Here is a 19,197-nt window from a genome sequence, read left to right as displayed (position 1 = left end):
TGGGCACCGCCATCTTGGGTCGGCATGCCGCGTTTCCCCACTCGTGGGGAGAAGAAGTGTGCCGGCTTGTCCTGCCCTCGTTTGGGCTTCTGAGATGCTATGGTCACCTCACTGCACCATTGGCAAGGTATAGTGGAGCTTTAGAGCCTCCCCAAAGCTGCGTTCAGCCGCTTAAACCCCCCGTTTGAGCGGGGCTAACCCGCCATGCGTCCGCTCTCCTCCGTCGTCCGGCCACGCCCCCTTTTCCATGTTTAATGTACAACTAATATATTGTTTTTACAAGGGCCGATGGGGTTTTTATACTACTTTTTTGTATAGTCTTTTTCTGATTTATATTCAACAATATCCCCTGGGTAAAATAATATCCCACATTGATGGGACATACTAAACAGCATATTGGGATGATGGGCTGCAATGCTCATCACTGTCACTAGGATGGAATATTATGGTTACACATGCTAAGTAACATATTTGACCCGTTTCTGATAAGAATATGGGTATGATATTTTTATATATGGGGATTATGGGTGCAATAAGAGAAATGGGTCAAATATGTTACTAGGGATGTGTAATCATATTTCACCCATAATCCCCATGTAGACATATTTATACCCATTTTCTTAACAGAAGTAAATCAAATATGTTAAATGGCATGTGTAACCATAATATTCCACCCATAAGCCCCATGTTTAAAAAAATATTATACCCATATTGTTATCAGAAAAAGGTCAAATGTGTTTCTTGGAATGTGTAACCATAATATTCCACCCATAATCTCCATGTTTAAAAAAATAATCAATGATAATTAAAACAGGTAAAATGTGGTCGTTCCACATACATGTACCATATTAAATCAATAATCCAGCCCTACAAATGTTTTGACTTATTTTTCTATTATTTCTATAGAATTTACTATGATTCCGTTATAAAACTGTATTTATTTCAGCAAGTGAATAGTTAAACATTTGCAGCTTCTTTTTGCAATTTAGTCGTTGCAACTTAGTATCAAGAACTACAGAAAAGAACATACTTTGATTTACCATGAGTGTAAAAAGTGTACTGACATCTAGCTATAGTAATGAACATTGCAGCCAATCATCCCATTATGCAGTTTAGTACGTCCCCACATTGATCATTTTTAAAAATTATTTTCTAAGGAAGGAAAATGGTCGAAGCTTAAACACTCTGGGCTTTACATAAAGAAGTGAACCCTTCGTATTTGTACTGTAACGTGAGTGACCCAGTAGATTTTAAGTCCTCCTTACTTAATCAAACTATATGTAAAATCGTGCGCTGGTCTTCAAAAAGAAAAGTCATTTCACAAAAGTTTGCTATGCATCCACGGAGTGCTGTAGTGTTCGTTTAGTACTTATTATAGTTAGGCATCTGTCCGCAGACCATTATTTTCACATCATTTTCTGCGATCGAAATGTTCCGTGTCATGAAAATACCATTTTCTCGCAACATACGTAACATTTCATACAACACAATTACGCAATTGCTTAAAACGACATAATCAATGGACTAAATGCGAATACCTGCCATATTACAACAGTCCTCCATAAACTCTCGGCAAGCGTACAAATGCGGCACAAGGAAGCTCTTGAGATGGAGAAAAATAATATACCAAAGAGGGGCCTTGTTTAACGGAAAAAAATATCCGTAATGAAGCACAAAGCCGTTCATACAGAGGGAAGTCTTTAGCATTTAGAACTCTCTGTGAATTAGGCGGAACTGCGTCATGGAACCTGGGCGACTCGGGGGGAGATATCGCGTAATGGGAAGTTTGAAATGCGTGCTTTATATTAGCTAATATGCTGCTGTTTTGTCCGACTTGTGGTAACGTGCTTATCGTCGAAGAGGGACAGAAGTGTTATCGATTTGCATGCAGTACTTGCCCGTATGTCCACAACATCAATCGTAAGGTACTGAATGGAAAAGTGTTTATGTTTTGTACAAAATATACCTGAGAAATCTGATGTATGATATCTTCTCCCCCGTCTTCCAAGATTCCTTTAGATACTGTATTTTGGGGTTTTTTTTTGCAGTGTGCTTATCAAAGACTATGCTGCAGATCAAGTTTAACTGTGGTTTCTTTAAAGTATAGAACTCCCAAAGTCAAACCACGTGTTATAAGTTCACAATGGGATTTTGTGAAATAGACTAGATATAGACGAAAGAGATATAGAGAGAAAATGTCTCATAGACAACCCTACCTTTCTCCACAGAAGTCAAGCTATCAGTTTCAAACATTGGTCAATGAGTCAGATGCTTTCTATTTCAGATTAGCATTAGGTGTATAATTCCAACAGCAATAAAGATATGAGACAATTTTGACTGGATTGGGAAGACTTCTCACGCATATATCGCTACAAAAATATATATATTTTTAAATTTTCTGTACCCTTTGTGAACAAGGCTGTTTTAACACTTTTGTAGTGCTTGTGTTTAGCTGTAATGTTTTCCTCTCCTATTTAGTGTACATATATATATATATGTATGTACCATATTGGCCCGAACATAGGCAGCACCCCCCTTTAGGTCTTTAAAGTGGGGGTGCAGCCTATATTCGGGGTTTAGCGCAGGAATGTGCAGTTCGTGTCACCCGACATGCAGTCCGGGCGGATAAGCAGCAAGGTTTAGGATCCAGATCCCCCGCAGCGCTGCAGGGGCCCTCCTCTCCGGCAGCTGTGGACATCTGCGCAATGCGCTTAGACAACCTCTGCTGCTGGCACCTCCGCCGGTGCTTCCCACGAGGGGAGTTCCGGCAAGGTAGATTGTTAAAGCACATCGTGCAGACGTGCCGGCAGTGGAGGTTGTTTACTTCCGCTGAGTGCCGGCACCGGGAGTTGTATACGCGTATTGCGTAGATGTCCCCCTCCGGCCCCGCAAGACACCCGGGAGTCTGCTCTGGTAAATCGGGGGGGAGGGCAGAGTGGCAGCATATCTCGAGGGGGGAGGACAGAGTGGCAGCATATCTATTACAAAACCTTTTTTTTTTTAAAAAAAGCACCAAACTTTTAGGGTGCGGCCTATATCCGAGCCAATACAGTATTTTCATTCGGATATCTCACAAGTCTGGGATCAAAATCGTGAGTGGTGGCAGACTACCTGGGGGGATACAGGCAGGATTTGGGGGTTAATTTGGTGTAAATTATGCCTTGTTAAGGGGCAAAGTTAGTAAATCCAGAGGCCTGGTGCTATTAACCCCTTCATGCCCACTCCCTCCATATCATCGCGGCTTGGCAAGTAGTCCTGACCGTGACAGGGGGACCTTAAAATGATTATTGGTTTTCTGTTTGTATATAACATGTATAATGGATACCAGAAATGTTAAAATACACAAATGCATGTTCATTAGAAAAAATGCCTATATTTGAGCCAATACAGTGTGTGTGTGTGTGTGTGTGTGTGTGTGTGTATATATGTATATGTGTGTGTGTGTATATATATATATATATATATATATATATATATATATATATATATATATATATACACCGTATTTATCGGCGTATAACACGCACTGGTGTATAACACGCACCCCCATTTTTGAACAAAAAAAACTGAACAAAAAAAACTTCATCAGAATCACTGCTATCTGGGAAACCACACACACACACACACACACAGTAAGACACACTCAGACACACACACCCTAACCCCCCTTCTCAGGATCTCCCCTCTCTCTCCCTAACCCCGGTCACTTACCTTCAACTCCTGTGTTGGAAGCGTGAGGCGTTTGTCTCGGGTGCCGGCGCTTCACTGCTGAGCGCCGGCACCCGAGACAAACGCCTCACGCTTCCAACACAGGAGTTGAAGCGCTGAGGCTGAGGCAGGCGGCGGCGGCTGAGGCTGAGGCAGGCGGCTGAGGCAGGCGGCGGCGGCTGAGGCTGAGGCAGGCGGCTGAGGCTGAGGCAGGCGGCGGCGGCCGCCAGCAGAGGAGTCCTGGATTTCTGTCAGTCGGGGGGCCCGAGAGTTGCCGAGCGGTCGTCTTCAGCAACCGCTCGGCACCCCCTGGGCCCCCCCTGACTGGCAGAACTCCAGGGCCCGGTCGCAGTTGCGACCCCGGTAGTTCCGCCACTGGCTCTAGGATTTATCGGCGTGTAACACGCAGGTAGGGTTTCAGCTTCATATTTTAGTTAAAAAAGTGCGTGTTATACGCCGATAAATACGGTATATATATATATATATATATATATATATATATATATATATATATATATATATATATATATATATATATATATATATATATATATATATATATTGTGACATTCATGTAGGATTGGTGGTGGAGGGGAGGTATGTTTCTCCTAGATTCCTTTCCTATGTGAAGTAACACCTGAGTCTTCCACCTGCTAGGTGATTAATTTAGGTGAATGAGAGGGCGGATATAAAAGATAGCTCTCTGGCTAAGGACACAGAAAGCCTGTCTGTGGGAGAGCTATTTGAGTAAAGTGAGTAAAGGTTGCTGGACGTATTGTGTTAAATTGGCAGAGACAAGCTCTCCAGCTGGTAGTGAGGGACATCCCTTGTATAGTAAGCACCGGACAGGCAAGGTATTTCTTTTGTTGCTGTGTTGTTATATTTCTTTTGTCTTTGCAACCTTTGTAATAAACCTGACCCTGTGTCAGATTGCACAAACTTACTGCTGTTTGCCTGGTTTGAATGAAGACGGGCACTTGTCCCTTGACCTCAGCGAGGGGCGATCCCTGACCTATCTCACATATATATATATATATATATATATATATATATATATATATATATATATATATATATATATATTACACATACACACACAGTATCTTGAAAGTGAGTACACCCCTCACATTTTTGTAAATATTGTATTATATCTTTTCATGTGACAACACTGAAGAAATGACACTCTGCTATAGGGCTGCAACTAACGATTATTTTAATAATCGATTAGTTGGCCGATTATTTTGTCGATTAATCGGATAAAAAAATACATTATTTTAAATTGAAGAAAAATTGCAATAAAAAACGTACAATTTACACTTTCATCTCTTTATTGCAATGGCCTCTCTCTATTCACCTTCTTATTTTACTGACAATAATAAAAGCTACAAGAACCCAAACACTGTGTTTCTCAAACTAGGTTTTAATACAAAGTTATTAGTAAATATTGATTCATATGTTAACTATTTTTCATATTTAATAAAAACTGAGAAAAAACCCTTTAAATTTTTTATTTTTTTTTATTTACCAAACTGCCCTCAGTTATGCACATCTGACCCCCAGCTTGCCACTCTGCCCCCATATATGCCTTATACCTCTTTTATGCCAGATTCCACTGTGCCCCCTGATATGCCTTATACTCCTTATATGCCAGTGATATGCAACTGAGCCCCCTGATATACCTTTTACCCCCAGATTTGTTTTATGCCCCCCTGATATGCCTAATATCGAAGTCTTATACCCCCTTGATATACCTTTTACCCCCAGATATGTTTATGCCCCCCTGATATGCCTAATATCCATATGCCTTATACCCCCTATATGCCCTAAAAATTCATAATACATAATACACCACTATAACTCACCCATACACCACTCTGGCTCCTCCCCCTCCCATACACCACTCTGGCTCCTCCCCCTCCCATACACCACTCTGACTCCTCCCCCTCCCAAACACCACTCTGGCTCCTCCCCCCTCTCACTCCACTCTGCCTCCTCCCCCCTCCCATACAACACTCTGCCTCCTCCCCCGCCCATACATCACTTTGGCTCCTCCCCTCCCATACATCACTTTGCCTCCTCCCCTCCCATACATCACTTTGGCTCCTCCCCCTCCCATACTCCACTCTGCCTCCTCCCATACACCACTCTGGCTCATCCCCCTTCCATACTCCACTCTGGCTCCTCCCATACTCCACTCTGCCTCCTCCCATACATCACATTGGCTCCTCCCCCTCCCATACATCACTTTGCCTCCTCCCCCTCCCATACTCCACTCTGCCTCCTGTGAACCTCCGTTTCTGACAAGACACCAGGGAGCCGGGTAGAGAGGCAGAGTGGCGTATGAGAGGGGGAGGAGCCAGAGTGGTGTATTGGAGGGTGGCTCCCATACACTCCTCTGACTCCTCCCCCCTCCCATACACCGCTCTGCCTCTCTACCCGGCTCCGTTACTGAAGGCACTTTCATTGCAGCTTCATAGAAGCCACAGTGTAAGTGAAGGGCAGTAACGGAGTCTGTCTGTGCGATGCAGACCCTCACCGGCTATCAGAGAGGATGATTCTCTGTCAGCCGGTGGGGGGTCTGCATCGCACAGACAGACTCCGTTACTCACCTTCACTTACACTGAGGCTTCTATGAAGCTGCAGGGAAAGTACCTTCAGTAACGGTGCCGGGTAGAGAGGCAGAGCGATGTATGGGAGGGGGGAGGAGGCAGATGGGAGGGGGAGAGAGACGGAAGTGAGAGACCGGCCGACAGTGAGGGGAATCCAGGTCCCCTGCAGCGTTGCGGGGGATCTGGATTCCGGTGTTATAATCCGATCTCTGTTTGAGGTCGGATTATATAAGGAGAGGAGTTTTTCAGAGCATTTGCTCTGAAAAAAACCTCTTTTTATAATCGATAAAAATCGATCCGATTAATCGATGATGAAATTCGTTGACAACGATTTTCATTATCGATTATTATCGATTTTATCGATTAGTTGTTTCAGCCCTACTCTGCTACAAAGTAGTGAGTGTACAGGCTGTATAGCAGTGTAAATTTGCTGTCCCCTCCAAACATAACTCAACACACAGCCATTAATGTCTAAACCTTGGCAATAAAAGTGAGTACACCCCTATGTGGAAATTTCCAAATTGGGCCCAAAGTGTCAATATTGTGTGTGGCCACCATTATTTTCCAGCACTGCCTTAACCCTCTTGGGCATGGAGTTCACCAGAGCTTCACAGGTTGCCACTGGAGTCCTCTTCCATGACGACATCACGCAGCTGGTGGATGTTAGAGACCTTGCGCCACAGATGCTCAATAGGGATTAGATCTGGAGACATGCTTGGCCAGTCCATCACCTTTACGCTCAGCTTTTTTAGCAAGGCAGAGGTTATCTTGAGGTGTGTTTGGGGTCCTTATCATGTTGGAATACTGCCCTGTGGCCGAAGTCTCCAAAGAGAGGGGGATCATGCTCTGCTTCCGTATGTCACAGTACATGTTGACATTCATGGTTCCCTCAATGAACTGTTGCTCCTCAGTGCCGGCAACACTCATGCAGGCCCAGACCATGACACTCCCACCCCCATGCTTGACTGTAGGCAAGACAAACTTGTCTTCGTACTCCTCACTTAATAATAAGTTTATCTTGGTCTCATAGGACCACAGGACATGGTCCCAGTAATCCATGTCTTTAGTCTTCTTGTCTTCAGCAAACTGTTTGCAGGCTTTCTTGTGCATCATCTTTAGAAGAGGCTTCCTTCTGGGACGACAGCCATGCAGATCAATTTGACGCAGTGTGTGGCATATGGTCTGAGCACTGACCGGCTGACCCCCCGCCCCTTCAACCTCTGCAGCAATGTTAGCAGCACTTATACATCTCTTTCCCAAAGACAACCTCTGGATATGACGCTGAGCACGTGCACGCAACTTCTTTGGTCGGCCATGGCGAGGCCTGTTCTGAGCAGAACCTGTCCTGTGAAACCTCTGTATGGTCTTGCCCACCATGCTGCAGCGCAGTTTCAGGGTCTTTGCAATCTTCTTATAGCCTAGGCCATCTTTATGTAGAGGAACAATTCTTTTTTTCAGATCCTCAGAGAGTTATTTGCCATGAGTTGCCATGTTGAACTTCCAGTGACCAGTATAACGTAGTGTGAGAGCGATAACACCAAATTTAACACACCTGCTCCCCAGTCACACCTGAGTCCTTGTAACACTGAGTCACATGACACGGGGGGGGGGGGGGGATTTGGACATTTCCACTTAGGGGTGTACTCACTTTTGTTGCCAAGGTTTTAGACACTAATACCTGCGGGTTGTTGTTTTTAAGGGAACAGCAAATTTACACTTATACAGGCTGTACACTCGCTACTTTGTAGCAGAGTGTCATTTCTTCAGTGTTGTCACATGAAAAGATACAATATTTACAAAAATGTGAGGGGTGTACTCACTTTTGTGAGAAACTGTGTGTGTGTATATATGTATGTTATGTGACAAGCCTCCCTTTTCCTTGGGATTTTTGTCAAGGATCTTGGCTGTAACCACAGTCTTCTAGGGTAAATGAAGTCCAGGACACATCCAGCTCAGCTTCAATGTTTATTTTAAAGGAACAAACAGCAGCAGTTGTAAGTGGAATAACAGTCTTTGCTTAGAACAAAACAGGTCACAAGTTACCATCAATATGGCTTTTCAAAGAGAAACCACCCCTCAGTTTATCAGCTCTCCTAGCTGGCATAACAGTGGCTTCCCCTCTGAATCAGGCTCAGTCCCTTTTACCCTCTGCATGCTAATTAATCAACCACAGGTGAGCTGTTACTTAGTCCACACCTGTGGAGCGCCTGTACAGAATGCACACTCTGGACTGGCTCAATACAGCAATTAGTGCTGTTGGAGCACTGGCCCACCCTGCTCTTCCAGATGCTCCGCCCCAGGGACCCTTACCATGTTTTGCAAACTGCCAGTAGTGCAGTTTGTAGTCAAACATCTTTCCCTGGGACATATTTTAAGGCAGACTACTATTGACCAAAGCTGGTCTAATATACCTGCCATCTACCACTTTACCAGACCTTGTGTCACAGTATGTATATATGTATGTATACAGTATAGTATGTATACATTATATATATATATAATGTGTATATATGTATGTATGTGTATATATATATGTATATATATATATATATATATAGTGCAACTAACGATTATTTTCATAATCGATTAGTTGGGCGATTATTTTTTTGATTAATTGGATAAAAAAAAATAATTATGCAAATGTTTCGTTTATTTAACCCCTTGACTACTGACGACGGCATGGTGCCGTCACTAGCAGTCCCAGTCAGGTGCTAACGACGCTGGCGATCTGCCCCTCCCACTGATCCGCACAATGGCGTCACCGCGCAACTTTATTAATAACTGATTCTCAGTTAAAGAGGTATGGGGGCATGCTGCTTAGATGCCTGTATCTATCCAACGGTATAAGGCTTGTAAAAAAAAGTTAAAAAAAAAAAAATGATTTGGGGGTCTCTAAAGGCAGATAAATAAGGATCAAAATTGCCCCAAATTAAATTATCTAAACATAAACTTTTTTTTTTATTTTTTTAAAGTTAAACTAGTTTAAGTATTCTAGCTAAATGATCACTGTGGTAGCCACTATTACCACAGTGATCATATAGCTATGAAAAGTCACATTCTCTTTTTAAAAATGGCCAATACAAAATTTTAACCCCATGATTCCTTTGATCATGGGGTTGAATTTAGCCAATGGTAGAGGAATTAATTTTTGAAATCCTGGTGAACTGTAAATATTAGTAAAATCAGCCATTTAGCCTGTGTGGTACGTGAGTAACCATCTCATCCCTAGAGCGCCTTGCATTTTTACTGCAAAACTTATTTTTGCTGTAAAAGTGATTTTTACATTTTACATTTTTTTTTTCTCCCTTCACCATAATTTATTTGGGATTGTAAGGGGGACGACTGGTGTGTGCTTCTGTGAGTGAGTGTATGGAAAGTATGGTGCGTGTGTTTCTGTGAATGGAGATATGAAAGGCGTGTGAATGGTCAGTAATTAGGGTTGAAGCCTTTGCGTGGTATTACTGCTCACGTAGGAAGTAAAACACATTTGCAAAAACTACACCGCTTGGCGCATCAAATGAGGGGCTGCATGTGTTTCTAGTACAAACCTGGGATGTTTTCTAGCCAAAGCGACATATTCCATCATTATTTGTGCACTCAACTTTTGTCCTAGAAATACATATAGCCCCCTCATTTGAAATCTTGAAAACAGTTTCTTGAAATCTGTACTTTATGTACCCTAATTTAACTTCCCAAATGTCTAGACCAGGGCTTGACAAATTTGTTTTAAATTGAGGAGCCAGCTAAAAAATTAGGAGCTAGGACTTTTTTTTTTGCCCCAGCACTCGCACTTTGACCCGGCACTCAGCCTCGCGCCTTGACCCGGCACTCAGCCTCGCGCCTTGACCCGGCACTCAGCCTCGCGCCTTGACCCGGCACTCAGCCTCGCGCCTTGACCCGGCACTCAGCCTCGCGCCTTGACCCGGCACTCAGCCTCGCGCCTTGACCCGGCACTCAGCCTCGCGCCTTGACCCGGCACTCAGCCTCGCGCCTTGACCCGGCACTCAGCCTCGCGCCTTGACCCGGCAACGCACATTGCACTCGCTCCTATATATATATATATATATATATATATATATATATATATATATATATATATATATATATATATATATATATATATATATATATATATATATATATATATATATATATATATATATATATATATTAATAGCAATCACAGTCCTGCCCAGACATACCCAGGTTCCAGCATGTACTGGCTGACTTGGCATGATAGGAGTACATGCAGAAACCTGGCTTGCTGCCCCCTTTTGTGTATTGATGCTGCACATCACTTAGAGCCCCCTGTGCCATTTTCCTCCCCCCACTTACACAACCATGTTATCACACACACTCATTCATTTACTCATTCATACACCACTCCTTCACCCCCTTACCTGCACTGCAGATCTCTCACACGCAGACTTCCATAAGGGCCCTGCTGCTGAGACAGAGAGAGCTCTGTCTCTCTGCACGAACTTCTCTTGTCCCGCCCACTGGGAGGAGGAACAGAGCAGTCATGTGACGTGAGATGAATTTATGTGACTCCTCTGGTTTCCTGCGTCCTATGGCCAGCACAAGAGATGCTCCTTGAACAGTAAGAGCAACACGTGGTTAAGCAGTGTGGCCCCTGCGGGCATTATTTTCGGCCATTTTTTTTTTTCCGGCTTTTTTTCCCAAAGATGTGTTTCGGCCGCCGGTTTGGCTCGCAAAGACCTAGGCGCCAAGACAAAATTATCAGTCGCCATAGCGACCTGGTGCCTGGGATTTGTCGAGCCCTGGTCTAGACCACTTTGTTAAAAAATAGTCTTAAAGCATTTAGGGGTGATGCCTGCAATTAGACAGCTCTAGACAGCTGGGTAGTAAAATTATGGTACATAAAGTATTTTTGCAGAAACTACACCCCTTGGCGCATCAATTGAGGGGCTGCATGTATTAGTAGCACAAGACTGGAGTGCACAAGACATAAATGAACTTGTCGCTTGAAAACATTTTTTTTTTTTTTTTTTTTTTTTTTTTTTTAAATGTGATATTCACTTATTTTTTGTGCACTTCAAATTTGTGATACAAATACAAATAAGACCTCATTTGCCACAGCTTGGGGTGTAGTTTCTATCTGCCTTCTTATTTTAAGCTATATTTTAAAGGTACAAGAACCCAAAACACATTATTTCTCAAAGTAAGTTTTACCAAAATACCAAAAAAGGTTTTACTAGTAAATATTCATTCATGTAAACTATTTTTTCATATTTAATAAAAGCTATGATTGAGAAAAATGGCTCTTATATTTTATTTTATTTGCCAACCTGCCCCCAGTTATGCATATCTCACCCCCAGCTTGCCACTCTGCCCCCAGAAATGCCTTATACCTCCTATATGCCAGAGATGCCACTGTGCCCCCTGATATAAGAAAAACTGACAGCGCTAAAATAGGTATAAAAATATGCTTTAATAAAAAGACAAAAAGAATAGATAATACACAATACAATATAAATATATGGACAATACAAACAATAAATCAAATATTACAGCAATCAAAAAATAAAAAACACAAATTAAAGAATGCACATAATTAATAGATCTCCAAAAAATTCTACCTGCCCCACCAGGGGTTAATATATCAACAGAAGAAACACGGGGCAAATAAACATAAAAATAAAGATAATACTCCAGGCTTAGCTTACCCAGTGGTGCTTATTTGTCCCAGCGGAGGTTGCGCACATTGCACGATAAAATCCAAATCCCCTGCAGGGGACCTGGATGCTGTCCGGCAGCCTGTGGGAGTCTGTGCGATGCGCCGCTTTCTCCCCTCCACTTCCGTTGGGGCTTCCATGATGGTGAGCCGGTCCGTTAAGTCACGTGACACCAGCGTTCAGTAATAGAAGCCCCAGCGGAAGTGAAGGGGACTCAGGGAGAAGCGGAGGATGTCTGCGCGTTTTGCACAGACCCCCACCTGCTGACAGAGGATAATCCAGGTCTCCTGCAGCGCTGCAGGGGATCTGGATTCTAATGTTATAATCCGATCTCTACTTGAGGTCGGATTATAGAAGGAGGGGAGCATTTGCTCTGAAAAAAACTCATTTTATAAATCGATTCAACTAATCGATAATGAAAATCGTTGACAACGATTTTTATAATCGATTTATTATTGATTTTATTGATTCGTTGTTGCAGCCCTAATATATATAATCCAAGATATACAATTGCACACCAACCTTAATTGCTCTGCCTGGTAACTGCAGCAGTGATGCATATAAATTCTGAAAGTAGTTGCACTTGTAACACAGAGTTTCATGAAATTGAGTCCCATGAGTGCCTGCAACTAACCTTTTCTCATGCACGATAATCTACCGCTACTAGCCTTTGCCAAAGTTTGTGGTAGTAATTTACTTTTATTTTGTATTTTTTCCACACAAAGATGTGCAGCTTGTGGTACAGGTCACTGTCAAACAAGATCCCAAGATGTGTTCAGCAACATCTCCCAAGTACAGTGATACCACCATGGGTTTGTTGGGTTTGGGAGGTATAACGCCACATTTTTTAACTTGGAGCTTTGACATATGGTCCTTCTGCCACCATGCCCTATTTGGGACATCTTTGAAGATGGTCAGTTCAATTTACCCCCAGCAAACTATATATCTTTGAAAACTAGACCCCCCCAGGGTATTTTAACCCTTTCCATGCACTAATTCTACCACCAGCCTTTGTTAAAAAACACATTTATTTTTTTTGTGTGTGTTTACCCCCCCCACACACACACACGTTGTGCTTCAGGTATGTACAGCTCCTGTTATATGTCACTGTCATGCATTCAATATGAGTTCAGCAACATCTTCCGGGTACAGTGATGCCTCCCATGCATGGGTTTCTGGTTGTTTGGGGGCTACAAGGCCACATTCTGCCCTCTTACTGCCCCTGTCAACTTTAACAGTATTTAACACTCTCTATTACAGCCCTCAAAGCCTGCAATATCGGCCTTCATATTCCCCACAATCACCTGAATTTCTTACCCGCCCCAGTGTTGTCCTAATATATAGACAGTTAACTACCTGATCTATTTAAACATGCCAGTAGAGAGCACCAAACTATGGATCCCTTTATTACCCTCTACTCCCCGTTAAACCATTCCAAATCCTATCCAGTTCCATTTCTCTGTCCTCACAGCTATCCCAGTACCTCTACGCTAAACCTTTTATATGTGAAACCTACCTGTATTTGCTCTGCTACTTCTGTCCCCCACATATTCTTCCCTATTCTTATCACTCTCAACCACCAAACTCAACCAACATGCGCAACCTAACCAATCTTATTCCTGTCATCTCCAACCATAAACTCCCTCCCGTCTTTAGCTGTGCCTTATGGAATGCCCGCTCGGTATGCAACAAACTTGCTTGTATACATGACCTTTTTCTATCCCATGCTTTTAACCTCCTAGCTCTTACTGAAACCTGGATCCCCTCTTTTGTAATGAAGATTTGGACAACTTATTCTGTGTTTCCTGTAATACTAAGCAAATTGCTTCTTCTAAACTCATACTTGAAGAATTAACCTGTCTAACTGCAGCAAAATGTAACCGAATCTGCCAAGCCTTGATATAATTACTCTATGTAGCCTTAGCCACAGAAGCCAAAAGTAATTTATTTAAAATTGTATAATGAATTCCCACACGTCTGAAGGCACTTGCACTGGCTCTTTTTCTGCATTTGGTGCCAGCTCCTTGAACCTTGACCACTGTGAACTAGAAATAGCGTCACCTGTGTTAATTTTGCCCCCAGTATGCGCTGCCCTGAGCCAAATATTATTGCACAAACATAGCAAAACCAACCTTCGTAATAAAGTAACCACTTGCGGGCAGGAGACATGAAGCGGATTTATTGCTTCCACCACGCTTTTATTATCACAAATTTTTAATTTTTAACCTCATATTTTTAATTCAAACATAATCGGTGGTAATTTCTTGTCCAACCTGCATAAAACCAACTTAGAGGGCATTTACCAAAACTCAATTTACTATCCCAGAATACACCAAAACCAATTGAACCAGTTGAGTCAGTAAAGAAATTTAAATCTACATTAAAAACAAAACCTTGTTGCTAAATAGCACACCCATTAAAGTGCCTTAAAAATTCTAACATATAAAAAAAAGAGATTTTTCTCCCAGAAATAGCCAGTGATATTTTTCTTGTGAATACCCTGCCCATTGGTGATATTCTTGATGTAAACGCAAAAAGACCTAGCAACTTCTCTAAATCTTTCACTGTCACTTTCTTAGCTCCTTGCACCTTTAATAACCTCTTGACGACAACTGCCGGTCCGGGCACGTCACTGAAAATCAAGTCGTTAACGACAATTGACATGCCAGGACCGGCACGTCTTTAAACGGGTGCAAAAAGCGATCTACTTTCGCTTTCTGCACCCAAACGGCGTTGCTGTAATGCCTCGACCTCGAGGCATTCAGCAACGCCACGATCGGCACTAGGGGCCATCTCTGGCCCCTCCCCGGGGCGTCAACATCCGCCATACATTGTAAAAGCGTTTAGGAGGCGATCAACGATCACCTCCTGAACTTAAATGGTGTCGCTGGAATGCCTCGATCAGGAGGCATCCAGCGACACCAAACACTTACCTTTGGATGGACTGTGACCGCTCTTCACCATCAGAAAGATGGCGGCGGCCCGGGAGAAAAAACAATAAAGACGAAAAAGTTCGCTAGATGGTCTCCAGACCCTCTAGAGAACTGGCTCCACTTGCAGGTTGAATACAGGTACTGCATTTAACCATGCAAGTCAAAGGAGCCCAACTTTCTAATCACAGTGTGATTAGTAAAAATAAATAAATAAAATTAATAATAATTAGAAAAAAATAGTAAAAAAAAAAAAAAACAGTAAAATGTAAAAATAATTTCCCACTGATGTCACTATCAGGGGAACCTTCAAGTTGAAAAAAAATGTTAAAACAAATTTAAAAAAAAGGCAAAAAATATAAAATATATATAAAAAATATTTTTGTGAGCAAGTCCTAAAATTAGCATATTAGCTTAAAACAATTCTCGCATGGAAAGAGTTAAAATACTGGCATATTAAATGCCCATGGGGTGTCTACTTTAAAAAAAATGTATGATTTGATGCGGTAAAATGAATTGGCTGGGTTCAACAATGTCCCAAATAACACGGGGGGAAGGATGGCCAGACATCTAATTTCCAATTAGAAAAATGCACACGTACCAAATGTGGCCTTTTGGTTCCTGTACTCAGGAGATGTTGCTGAACACATATTGGGGTGTTGTGTGACAGCGGCATAAACCAGGAGCTGTAAATTCATACATAAAGTAGGTGTGTGGGGGGAAAAATACACACGCAAAAATACTACTGCAAACTTTGAAAAAATTCTGGTGGTAAAATGTGTGCATGCAAAGAGTTAAAATACCAGCATTTAAAATACCCTGGGGTGTCTAGTTTTCAAAAATATATGGTTTTGTTGGGCACACTGAAATGGCCCGGCTCAAAGATGTACCAAATAGGGCATGGGCAGTGGATCCCCAAATGCCAAAGTTCAACATTGAAAAATGCGCAGGCCCCAAATGTGGCCCTTTTGCCCCCAAACAGCCAGGCAAAATCATTCATGTGAGGTATCGCTGTACTCAGGAGATGTTGCTGAACACATATTGGGGTGTTTTATAATTGTGACATATACCAGAACCTGTTTATTCATACCTGAAGTAAAATGTGTGTGAAAAAACAAATGCAAAAAAATTACTACCATAAAGTTTGACAAAGGCTGATGGTAGAATTAGTGCTTGGAAAGGGTTAAAATACTAGCATTTGAAATACCCTGGGCTGTCTAGTTTTCAAAAATATATGATTTGGTGGGGTAAATTGTGTGGGCCGGCTTCAAATATACCTGAAATGGCACATGGGGGGAAGAATTACCAGATTTGGAAAAAAATGGCTTTGAAATAGCAAAACGTTACCTGTACTTATTGCCCCATAATGTGTAGAAAAAAGCAAAAACTCAGGAAAAATAGTAGAATCTATTTAGCAGGTTTTTTCATTACCTTTTATAGATGAGTAAAAGATTTTTCAACTAAAAGTTAGTTAAATTTTTTTCTAAATTTTTCACCATATTTTATACTTTTTTTAATAGTAAATAATATGATACAATCAAAACAATGTCATCTGAAAGAAAGCCCTTCTTGTCCTGAAAAAAACAATATCTAATGTGTGTGTGGGTTCAGTAAACGGGAAAGAAGAAAATTGCAGCTAAACACGAGCAGCGCAGAAATGTTAAAACGGCCATTGTCACGAAGGGTACAAAAAGTAAAATCAGCCTTTGTCACGAAGGGGTTAAACGTCCTCCAAATATTGTGTGGCAGTGGACACCTGGTTTAAAAGAGTTTAGGAGGCTATCGCCTAAATCCCACCCCCGGAGAGCGGTCACAAGCGCCACTGTGAGAGATTTTGCCTCTGGCAAGATGTCGGTGTCCTTAACCCCTTAATTTGTACTTTAGTTATAGATATACAGGTTCTGGTATATATCACTGTCAAACAACACCCCAATGTGTGTTCAGGAACATCTCCTGAGTACAGCGATACCCCACATGCATGGGTTTGTCAGATTGTTTGGCTGGTAAAAGGCTACTTTTGGGGCATGCGTAATTCAGGTGGTCATTTGGTCATTCTGCCTCCATCTCCTCTTTGGAACATCTTTGAAGCCGGTTAACTCAATTTAACCCATTCAAACCATATATTTTTGAAAACTAGACACCCCAGGGTATTCCAAATGCTTTTATTTTAACCCTTTCCATGCACCAATTATAGAACTACACTTTGTCAAACTTTGTAATAGTAATTATTTTTATTTTTTTCCCACACAAATTGTACTTTAGTTATAGATATACAGGTCCTGGTATATGCCACTGTCAAACAACACCCCAATGTGTGTTCAGGAACATCTCCTGAGTGCAGTGATACCCGACATGCATGGGTTTGTCGGGTTGTTTCAGATTTAAAATGCCACATTTGGGAAGTGCGCTTTTTTTCTCCATTTTGGTCAGTCTGTACCTATGCCCTATCTTTGAGCTAGGCCACTCCAATTTACCCCATCAGCCATTTTTTTTATATATTAGACACCCCTTGGGTATTTGAAGTGCTTTTATTTTAACTCTGAGATTTGAGAAATTTTAGGACTTGCTCAAAATAATAAACTTTATTTTTTAATTTTATTGTATTTTTTTAATACTTTTTTTGTATTTTTTTTTACACATTTTGCTGGTACTGGATGGTTCATCTAGTGACATCACTGCATAATTATTTTTAAATGTTAGCACTTTTTTTTTTTTTTTCCATTTTTTTTTTCATTTTTTTTTTATATTTTACTAATCACATAGTGATTAGAAAGCTGGGCTCCATTGACTTGAATGGTTGAATGCAGTACCTGTATTCAACCAGCAAGTGGAGCCAGTTCTCTAGAGGGTCTGGAGACCATCTAGCGAACTTTTCACCTTTATTGTTTTATTTCCCGGGCCGCCGCCATCTTGCGGATGGCGAAGATCACCGGCAGCTGCGGCTGTGACCGCTCTCCGGAGCGGTCACAGCCCACCCAGAGGTAAGTGTTTGGTGTCGCTGGATGCCTCCTGATCGAGGCATTCCAGCGACACCTAAACGCTTTTAAAACGGGCGTCCGCCGCCATACAATGTATGGCGGCTGTTGGCGCCCCGAGGAGGGGCCAGACATGGCCCCCGATGCCGATCTCGGCCTTGCTGAATGCCTCGACATCGAGGCATTGCAGCAAGGCCGTTTAAGCGAAGAAAGTGATCCTTGATCACTTTCTAAGCTTATTTAATTTTTTGACGGTTCAGGACCGTCAAAGGTCGTTTAGTGACCTTCTTGTCATGACGGTCCTGAACCGGCAAAGGTCACGAAGGGGTTAAAAACCTGAGAACTTAGGCACCCCTTGCAGGTTGAATACAGGTACTGCATTCAACCATTCAAGTCAATGGAGCCCAGCTTTCTAATCACTAGTGATGGGGGTGGATTCCCTGCTCCCTGGTTGAAAGAAGTTCCTGTGCAACATCACAGCTTTTGGGGGATTGGATCTGAATATCCATGATGTTTAGAGGAGAGATCCTGGACAACGTGGGGCTCCACTCTGAGCACAACTTGCACATCATTTTGCATTATCACATTAAATGTGCATTGGATTCGTGAGTGCAACCATTTGTTGTTCCACTTATAAACAAGTGTAAACAATATCACACTATTGCTTGTGCCCTCTCTTTTTCTACAGTGATGTTTAATCCGGTTATGAAAGGGGAGTGATACGTGCAAACTTTCATTATGAGTGCAACCAACTAGGGCTGCAACTAACGATTATTTTAATAATCGATCAGTTGGCCGATAATTTTTTTGATCGGATAAAAAATGCATTTTTTTTCATTTAAAATAATGTAATAAAAAACGTACAATTTACACTTTCATATCTTTATTGCAATGGCCTCTCTCTATTCACCTTCTTATTTTACTGACATAATAATAAAAGCTAAAAGAACCCAAACACAGTTTCTCAAACTAAGTTTTAATACAAAGTTATTAGTAAATATTAATTCATATGTTAACTATTTTTCATATTTAATAAAAACCTGAGAAAAAAGCCTTGTTTATATTTTATTTACCAAACTGCCCCCAGTTATGCACATCTGACCTCCAGCTTGCCACTTTGCCCTCATATATGCCTTATACCTCTAATATGCCAGAGATTCCACTGTGCCCCCTGATATGCCACTTTGCCCCCGATATGCCTTATACTCCTTATATGCCAGTGATATGCAACTGAGCCCCCTGATATACCTTTTACCCCAGATATGTCTTATACCCCCCT

At 41.9% G+C, this 19,197-nt stretch overlaps 2 protein-coding genes across 2 annotated transcripts in view; one reads left to right on the top strand and one right to left on the bottom strand.

The window, feature by feature from the left end:
• SNRNP25 (small nuclear ribonucleoprotein U11/U12 subunit 25) overlaps nucleotides 1–1,700 on the bottom strand; it is a 42,681-nt gene extending 40,981 nt beyond the window's left edge. The window contains exon 1 of the mRNA XM_053472130.1: nucleotides 1,539–1,700. Coding sequence (XP_053328105.1) covers nucleotides 1,539–1,686 — 148 coding nt within the window. The 5' untranslated portion in view covers nucleotides 1,687–1,700. The remainder of the gene's footprint in view (nucleotides 1–1,538) is intronic.
• Nucleotides 1,701–1,797: 97 nt separating this feature from the next.
• POLR3K (RNA polymerase III subunit K) overlaps nucleotides 1,798–19,197 on the top strand; it is a 77,036-nt gene continuing 59,636 nt past the window's right edge. The window contains exon 1 of the mRNA XM_053472134.1: nucleotides 1,798–1,925. Coding sequence (XP_053328109.1) covers nucleotides 1,815–1,925 — 111 coding nt within the window. The 5' untranslated portion in view covers nucleotides 1,798–1,814. The remainder of the gene's footprint in view (nucleotides 1,926–19,197) is intronic.

The sequence above is a fragment of the Spea bombifrons genome, chromosome 7, assembly GCF_027358695.1.
Source record: "Spea bombifrons isolate aSpeBom1 chromosome 7, aSpeBom1.2.pri, whole genome shotgun sequence".
NCBI classification, from domain to species: Eukaryota; Metazoa; Chordata; class Amphibia; order Anura; family Pelobatidae; genus Spea; species Spea bombifrons.
Note: the sequence above shows the minus strand (reverse complement) of the source record. Positions and strands in the feature narration are given on the sequence as shown.